The sequence below is a fragment of the Simochromis diagramma genome, unplaced genomic scaffold (genome assembly GCF_900408965.1).
Source record: "Simochromis diagramma unplaced genomic scaffold, fSimDia1.1 OVJJ01000669.1, whole genome shotgun sequence".
Lineage (NCBI taxonomy): Eukaryota > Metazoa > Chordata > Actinopteri > Cichliformes > Cichlidae > Simochromis > Simochromis diagramma.
This window is the reverse complement of record NW_024387458.1, coordinates 3,624,149-3,633,000: the sequence shown is the minus strand read 5'-3', so window position 1 is coordinate 3,633,000 and position 8,852 is coordinate 3,624,149. Positions and strand designations below refer to the sequence as shown.

Here is an 8,852-nt window from a genome sequence, read left to right as displayed (position 1 = left end):
GTTGTTTGAACATGGAGGCAGCCTCAAGCCTCCACCGTCAAAGTTAAAGGATAGATGGACCTTCCTTTTAGCAGCAAAAGTGCCCGAGTATCAAATTAAAATATGATCCCTTTTAAATGGTTGAGCCAGACAGGTGCGTCCACTTACTTCTGTCCACGCGGTGCATATGTGGTCACGTTTTTGTTGTGTTCTCCAGCTGGAGCCAGGTTAAGACGTTCCCCTGCAAACAAACCCAGTTCATGTGCTCAGAGACGTCCCGATGTGGCCCCCCCGCTGATTCATTACTCGCATTAAAATGAGTGAAACAGCTTCTTGCATGCAGCTCATGTAAGAGACAGCCGTCTGCTTGTTGCCCCCCTTTCACAAAGCGATCTCTCTGTATATCCTGTTTATATTTGCTCTGGAACTGGACGGATGTACCAATTCTTTTTTTTTTGTATAAAAAAAATGTGCAATTAAGGGTCAAAAGGTCACCGACTTTGCTGTAAGGTTTCCTAAACGAGCAAGCACACGAAAAGCTTGCAACATTATCTGCATGCTAAACCCTCTTTAGTTCCAGTTCCACGCTCGTCTCTGCGTGCAGGACGGACGCGAGCACCCAGGGACGGGAGCCGATCTCCGAGAGGTTTCCACAGTAACAAAACTCGTCACCTTCTTTCGTTTTTGTTTTCCTCTCTTCGGGGTTACTTCTGACGCTGTACAGTTGTGGAAATGTGATTGTTCTCGTTATTGTGCATTTTCTCAATAACTGGTTTATGATGATTCTTGTTGCTGTATATGTGTATTTGAAAATAAATGCTATGAAGTCACCGTGGTGGTGAAGGAGTGCAAAAAAATCACTCCCAGATCAGACGGGACTCATTCATCTGTTTCCAGCGTAATTCAAATATTTATGTTATTTGGTGCTTTACATTTTCTTTACAGTAACGATGTGTTTTACTGCATTTATGAAATATAAAACATAAGAGAAACTTTTTCCTTTTTATTTATACGAACAAAATGCAACAGCTGTGAAGAAGAGGGGGGAAATTTATTAGTGTAAAAGCTGAAACGGTCACTGTAATAAAAAAAAAAAATCACTTTTAATTTAAAGAATAAAAATGATTAAGCTAATAATTTAAAAAAATTACTTTTAAAAGGCCTGTTTCAGTCTTATTTTATCCAGAGTTCAGTATGAGGTCGTCCTCTTAGTGCAGCTGCACAACAATCAACCCTGGGACCTGCAGACAACAATTATATTGATATTCACTAATAAACGTAAAAGTCACAATCTGTCCAAATTATTCTGTTCTTTAATATTATCAGCAAAGCAGCAGGGAGCCCTCAGCAGTCACTGGAGGCCAACACTGGCACTTAAACAGTGATTAAAGGTAAAACCTGCTTTGGTTTTATTTCTGAAGCAGCTGTATACTTTGATGTAATGCCACTTTGCACCACAAGATGGAGCACTGTGTGAACTTTCTCAGGCTCTAGAAGGTGGAGGTTTTTTTTTTAATTATGATTAATTGTTTTTAAAACTGCACGCTTACGTTTTTTTTTAAATAAGGTAAGTGATCTACTTTAAAATGTCAGCCTGGTGAACGATTAGACTTTAGAGGACGCGAGCAGCAGCAAACATCTGGAAACATTAAAATGCACCTACTGGTGAAATGCTGCCCTCTGGTGGTGAATGTTTTCATTCACACGTTGAAACAAAAAGCACCTTTAAGTTGTCAGCGATAAGAAAATAGCAGCGCTATAGCTATAGGTTTATGCTTTTTTCTTTAGTGTTCGCTTTATTTTTAATTTCTTTCAGTTCAAAGTTCACAGCAGGCATCATAAAAACAGCCAAGTTTGAATAAACAGCCACAAGTTCTGTTAACAATTTCATCAAGTAAGGTTTTGTTTTTAAAGCCCAAAATACTTTTATAAATGTTTTAGCCAACCAAAAAAGTTTTCACACTCAGTTTTAAACTGTAGTAACAGGTCAAAGGTCACCCATGTCAAAACAATGTTACTTAGTGCCAGGTTAGCACACTTATGGAGATCATTCAGCTGAAATGAAGCTTTCTGAGCCGGCAGTCTGAGGATTGGTGCAGCGGTCACAACAGGAAGGTCGCTCTCGTCTCAGAGCCGCCAGGTGGCGTTTCAGTTTCGTCCCACAATCCAGGTCTAACTGCAGATTGTAGGTGTGTCTACAAACAAGACTTCTAGTTGTACTTTTAAAGCAGCAGCTTCCTCCTCAGGCTGCTGACAGCAGGTCAGTCCTCATGTTTTATTCTCTTCCTGACATAATCCCAGAGGATAACTGGGTCTTCTTCTGGGAGTCAACTGGAGCTTTCTCTGGTGAGGCAGACACATTAACCACTAAACTGTTTAAACCAGTCGCCTCTCACTGAAAGAAGTTGTGGCATTGAAACTCCTTTCAGCTGTTTAATCTAGAGTTTCACACCCTGAAAGAAGAGTCGCTCCATTTCCTGTTAACCTGCTCAAAGCGCTGCTGATTTTTCCAGCAGATGCCTCAACTCCCCATTTAATCACTGCCTGAGTGCCCGTGAGCCCGGGCGTACGTTCAACCCCAGCTGTGAACCTTTCACACCTCTGACAAAGTAAGTCAGAATTAAAACTCCTCGCTTCATTGTAAGAAAATCTTACTTTCTACATAAATCATGCATGTTACTGCGTTCTGATTGGTCGGTTATGGATTTAAAACAGGACACGTCAGTGAGGATGACACTTCCAGACGCAGCAGGTGGAGGTGGTGGTGTAATCAGGACGCTGATCACAGTTGTTTCACTTCAAATCTGACAGTAAAAATGTAGATTTCTGGCTCGTTCAGGACCACCTATGAAAAGTCTGCATTCAAATACGCGGAGCCAGAGGACAAACGCAGCGCTACACCTGCGAGAGGCGAGCGGTGACATCACACAGGTTCAAATGAGCTGAGAGCAGGACCACGGCACCAAGTTAAACATAAATGTTTTAATGGTACTATTTACAAAAAAGAAAAAACAATTCAGCTTTTTGATTAGGTTATAACTGCTGCAACAATCAAACAGGTACATCGACATCTCGCTTAACTACAAAAAAAGAAAAAAACAAACAGTGACTGAATGGCTGCGGGATAAAAAGGTGTAAAATGAAAAACCATAGATTTTTTTTGCATAGCAATTAGTTACTTTAAGGTGGAGGGAGGAGGAGGAGTGTGTGAGGTTATATGGAGGATGTGGTGAAAATAAAATCCGGTCTGAGTGTGACGATCGGTCGATAGGTCGGAGGGGGCAGCAGAAGATTTTTTTCCCTTGGAGAACCTGAGCTCAGGGCGGCTTCAGCTGAGAGCTGCTACATGTGAAATGTGAGAGGAGGGAGGGCGGGGTTTGTTTGCCGCGCTGCGATTTGACGTTTCCATTTCCTCTTTTCTTTTTTAAATTAAGTGGACGCCTTTGTGCCGTCGGGATCGGACGCAAGCGTGTTTGCTGACATGCAGCGGCGGCGCTTTGAGGGGTAAGTGCTTTAAAAAAAAAACCAAAACACTAATAAAAAACAAACTTAAAAACGCCGCGTCTGTTTGTGCTGCCCTCTGTGAAGCTGAACTGAAAACAGAGGCAGCGGCGGGAGATCAAAAAAGGAATGATTTACTATTAAAAGGAACGCACAAAAAAGAAGAAGAGGATGAGTCAGAACAGAACGAGAGAAAAACTAACAAAAAACACGTCAGGAATGAAAAAACAAACAAAATGAAGCAAACCAGACTTGGCAGTTTAAAGAAGTGCTCTGGTGAGTTCAGGCGACCTCTAGAGGAAGGAGGGGGAACCACATCTCAAATGTATCCGTTTTATTTGGATGAGGAAGGTCTGAGGGGGGCGGAGGAAGAGGAAGGGCTGATTTTTTTTCTCCTTTTTTTATTGTTTTATTTGTCACTCCACTAAAAATGTACATGGGAATTACAAGCAAACTAGTCAATAAAAACAAAAACAAAAAAACCCTTTGGCCATATTTTTGAGGAGTCCGCTACATAGTGCGCTACGAGTGTACACGCGACGTATGAAACACCACTAAGCCCCCATGTACATTGTTTAGCCTACTACAGAAATTTTTTTGTAACGTGTTGTTTTTATACTTTTTTTAAACATTTATCTTTTTTTTTTTTTCTTCTTTCGTGTGACAAAAAACAAGTGTCGGGAAAGGCTTCTATCTCCGTAATGTTCACTAAAAACTGTGAAAGTATTAGACTGATGTTTGAATATCAAACAACAGGAACCCATTTAATGTTATTCTGCGCTGAGGTTCTGCTTGTTAATGCCAGAGAGGAGCTGTGTGGGTGTGTGTGTGGGGGGGGCCCTCATTCATCGGTGGGTGGAGGACTTGTGTTTTAGGGCGCCGCCACTGTTCTCGTCGTCAAGCGGCAGCTCTGCGTCATCCGAATCGAGGCGTCCGTAGGCCATCGCTCGGCAACCTGAGATGCTGCGCATCCTGGGCCTGACTTGGTGGTCGCTCTCAGACTCGGGCTCTGGGGCCGGGTCTTCGGGCAGGGGGAAGCATCGGCGTTCCCACGGCGCCACCGTCTGGGGGAAAAAAAAAAATGCGGGTGTTAAAAACGAATGAAAGTTTCAGACGCTTCACAGGCTGACTGATCCTCAGGGGCGGAGCTACGTACCCGCTCTTCGAAGGTGAAGTCCGGCGTGGAGCACCGCGTGTCCTCACTGGACAGGAGCCGGTGGGAGTCCCTCGAGCAGGGCGTGTGGGGGTTGGAGGCGGTGTCGGGGCTGGCGGGACTCATGGGCGACGGCACGTAGCTGTAGTCGTGCAGCATTGGGCAGTGGCCCGGGTCGGGGGACGCGGGCTGAGGGGTGGGCGGGTTGGTCCCGCACAGCAGAGGCGTGGTGCGCCCGTCCACGGACTTGTACGACCTGAGGAAGAAACGGAGGAGTTGTCAATGTCACGGCTGCCGCGTGACAACAAACGCGAGGCGCTTACTGAGGCGTATGATGCTGCTCTTACCTGCTGCCCCGCCTCTTAGCAGGAGCCAGGGCCCTCCAAGTCCAGCGAGTGCGCTCCTGGTCCTCGTAGGCCTGATGGAGCTGGATGAAGGCTGCGTCTGACAGGTCCTCCACCTGCAGAAACATCACACGTCATCAGGACCCCAAAAACTCGTTTGCTTCAGTTTAATCATCAAACACTCTGAGAGAAAGCAGTTTGACCATCTGAGCTCGAACAACGACACTGAGATGTTTTTATAACTTTTAATGTCACGCTAAGAATTTGAAAGAAGGGTTTTTAGGTTTTCAAAGCCTTCATGATTGCTTCACAGGTTAAAATGTACGAGTCAGATCCGACCACCAGGTGTCACTGTTCGCTCAGCAGCTCAGGTGATCTCCTGAACGGATCCTAACATCCCAGCTTAACACGTGAAATCTGATAAATACCACAGATGAGGTGGTTCTCTCACCTCGCGTTCGTTCTCCTCCTCGGTTATGGGCTGCGAGAAGACGTCCACACACCGCCAGCTTTAGAAAACAAGACAAAAACGTGTGAGTGCAGGGAACCAGCGGCCACAGCAGAGTGGTATTTTTCCATGCAGGTATCGGTTTACCTGGGCGTGAGAATCTCTTTGTACTGAAGCTTCTCCACGCGGGTGGTGGCAGCCACAGACATGGGGATTACTATGTTGTTGATGTCGAAGGAGCTTTCACCTCGCCTCCTCTTGATTGGCTGCTGCTGGAGAACAAAGGAGGAGTGTAAACAAGCGAGACTTTACACAGAAGTCTGCAAACAATAACGACTCGACCGGCTCCGACACACTTTCAGCTCAAACGCTCTCACAGCCTGCAGGGAGGATGACACGTGTCATCATGTTAATCCAAAAGATGAAGGTTAATAGAAACTGAGGTCATCATGAGCTCACTTCACAAACACATTTGGATATTTACAATTTACAGGTTTCCTCCTTAATCCAAGGAGACTTTGTTTAATAAATGTTGTCCATGTTGGTGTAAAAGACCAGCAGGCAACAATTACACGCTCGTGTTTTAGGGTGAGTGTGCAAATGAGCTGAAGATGCCCTGCAGGCCACAATCAGTTGGTCGAGTCTGCAGCATTTAACCATTTCTAGGTCCAAATACTCCTCCAGCTCCCGAAAAACAAACCGAGGCAAAACAGAGCGCTCCAGATTTATCCAGCTCCAAGAAAATCACCAGATGAACTTTAATATCCGTGAAAAAGAGGCTTTACGAGGTTTAGAGACTCAACTTTGGATGTAAATGAAGACAAAACATCATTGACTTGTAATAAGTTTGTGAAGATGAGTACATGCAATTCAATACAAGCACAAAAAAGACGTAGGACGAGTTAAATTGCTTCCAAAAGTTCACACGGCAGGAAGAAGACGCTGAAAGCAGACTGAACTTCAGCCGTGAGAACCTCTGGAGTGAGCCCATCCACAGCAGCAGGTTAATCAGTAAAATGCTGCTTCATGGTTTCAGATTACTCGCTAAGAAGTCCTGAAGCTAAGCTAAGCATCCACACACACAGCCTGATTCTGAAGTGTAAAAATAATGAATTAAAATAAAGTAAAATTATTAAAATAATAATGATGAAAATGAGAGAAAAAAGCAAAAACAAAAACAAGCCCAGACAGCGCAGCACGTTAAAGCGCTCCGACCACGAACGGGGTCACAGATCACGAGTTACAGAGCGGATACGGCAGCAGCTGGCGCAACGAGTCTGCCGAGTGTTTTTGTTTCCTGCTGCTTTTTCTGCTCCAGCAACCACAAAAAAGTTTCAGCTCGAGTTTAACGTCTGAACCTCCGCCCAGCGACAAACACTGTGCGATGAGTGTTTATCGAGGCCGTGTTCTTCTCACACCGAGCCTCAACTTTTACTTTTGTTCGCATTAATGGCGCCAAAAACGCATCAGACAGTGACGCTCGCAGCTTGTTTGCATGCTGCCGCCGCAGAAGTCTCAGTTTGTTTCCCGTCTTCCTCACTGCAGCACAGCTTTCCCACACACACCCCGTCTAAGACTTTCCCTGGAACACATTTTTTTAATGCTGTGCTTGTCATCTTGTGTCATGTGAAACCATCAGATTTCCACGCAGCTACTGAAATAAATGAATGTCATTAATAAAATATATGACTGCAGTAAAGCCTGCTTAAACAAAAAAAAAAAAACAGCGAGCATTTTTAAAAACCCCGGACTGATGATTTGAATAATCCAAATAAGGTGTGAGATCTGGGGTGGCGTCCTTACAGGCGTGCTCGGGACACTCTGGCTGCTCAGGCCCAGCGGCACAGAGTTCTCTGAAGATGTGGACAGCTGGCGTGTTAGGGGGCTGTGCAGGGACGAGTGCATGTTGGCTAGAGTCGTGCAGGGGGTGCTCGAGTCCATGAAGAGTTTGGGGGAGGCTGGAAGAAAGAAAGAAAGGAAAAGTCAGGCGGGTTCACTGATGGGACCTCAGATTAAAGCCGTCCCTGCTGCAGACGTGTAACTCACAGTCCGCTCTCTCCAGCGAGTGCTCTCTTATTCTCTTGCGGCTGTAGTTCTTGTCGTACGGCCCTAATGGGGTCGAGATGGCCTGCAGCCGCTCTGTCTTGCACACAGCCTGGCCCTCCAACCTGGCCGCGTTCATCACGCCGCTGCTGCCGCCGCCGCCTCCGCCAACGCTGCTGTCAACTGTCCTCGACTTCTCAGCACTTCTCTTGTGGCCCAGTCCTGCAACACCAGGAGTACATCAGGTTACTGTCATATATGGCACAGGTTAGGACAACTGACGGCGCTTCCACAGTCATGGACGTTTACATTACACATTAAAACAAACATGTTCAGATAATAAAAATTTACTCCAAGACTTTTGTTGAGTTTAAAAATCCACTGCCTGAAGTTTTTAGTTGGCTTATGTTCATATGTCAGATATTAAATCTTCACTTGTGAGATGGTGGAATTAGTAAATGCGTATTTTCTCTTCTAGGATAACAACCAATCAACAGCTGCTCTTTTCTCAGCTGAGTGGATATGACATCGAGATCGGGCCTTCTCAGAAGGCAGATTCTCTTCTGAGAAGCGTCTCATTGCGTGAAATTAGGAAATACGGCAGCTACTAGGACAGAGTGAACTGTGAAACCTACACAGCTGGAATTAAGCAGAAACCTGACCTGAACAACAATCACACTGTGTCCCAATAATGTGCTGACTTTAAAAATGACATTTCGTAACATCGTACATTTGTACACATTTGTCTGTTTCTTCACGTCTTATATTTATTTTGAATGTGAGAGGTCGTATTTAAGTCTGGGTGATGTGATCTCAGAGGCGTCGCTGTGCTCGTGTGCTGCCGTCAAATGGCAGAAAGCTGCCGCTCGGACCGCTCCCATACTTACTGACTGCCATGAGCGAGTTGGTGAACTTGTGCTTCTCTTTGGATGAGGAGAGCTTGTGTTTGAGGGAGAGCTTCTTCAGTGGTTTGCTCCTCTCCAGTGACTTGGTCTGCCACTGGCTCTTCATCACCTGCTGCAGGCGCAGACCTATACAAACGTCTGAGGAAGACAGCGGCAGAGGAAACGAGACTCAGAAAAATCAACTTCCTGAAGAAAATTTTATGCTTTCCCTCATATTCTGTCAAATACGTTCTTGTTATGGTGACGGAGGTTCACGTTAAACACGGTGAAACTTTCAAATTAACGAGGTCAGCATACGAGATAAATGCTGACTCAGTCTCGGGCAGTTTTTTCTACACTTGGCTCTTCTCAGGCACACAGCTCGACCTTCCAGATGTTTCCAAGGGGCAGCCAATCAGGAGCTTACTTTTTTCACACAGGAGGACAAACTGAGGGCACTTCTGTAATTACACTCACATTACCCCCACCAGGGGGCAAAG

The 8,852-nt window shown here is 45.3% G+C and overlaps 1 protein-coding gene across 5 annotated transcripts in view; it reads right to left on the bottom strand.

Annotated features, from left to right (window-relative positions):
• Positions 1 to 394: 394 nt before the first annotated feature.
• The window catches only part of LOC120723045 (KAT8 regulatory NSL complex subunit 1-like), a 43,712-nt gene continuing 35,254 nt past the window's right edge, over positions 395 to 8,852 (bottom strand). For 3 of the 5 annotated variants that reach the window (XM_040014303.1, XM_040014304.1, XM_040014302.1), the window contains 8 exons: positions 8,356 to 8,511; positions 7,472 to 7,699; positions 7,229 to 7,383; positions 5,573 to 5,697; positions 5,429 to 5,486; positions 4,981 to 5,093; positions 4,637 to 4,889; positions 395 to 4,544 (listed from right to left, as the gene is read on the bottom strand). In XM_040014303.1, coding sequence (XP_039870237.1) covers positions 4,326 to 4,544; positions 4,637 to 4,889; positions 4,981 to 5,093; positions 5,429 to 5,486; positions 5,573 to 5,697; positions 7,229 to 7,383; positions 7,472 to 7,699; positions 8,356 to 8,511 — 1,307 coding nt within the window. In that variant the 3' untranslated portion in view covers positions 395 to 4,325. The remainder of the gene's footprint in view (positions 4,545 to 4,636; positions 4,890 to 4,980; positions 5,094 to 5,428; positions 5,487 to 5,572; positions 5,698 to 7,228; positions 7,384 to 7,471; positions 7,700 to 8,355; positions 8,512 to 8,852) is intronic. The other 2 variants (XM_040014305.1, XM_040014306.1) reach the window with 2 other exon arrangements.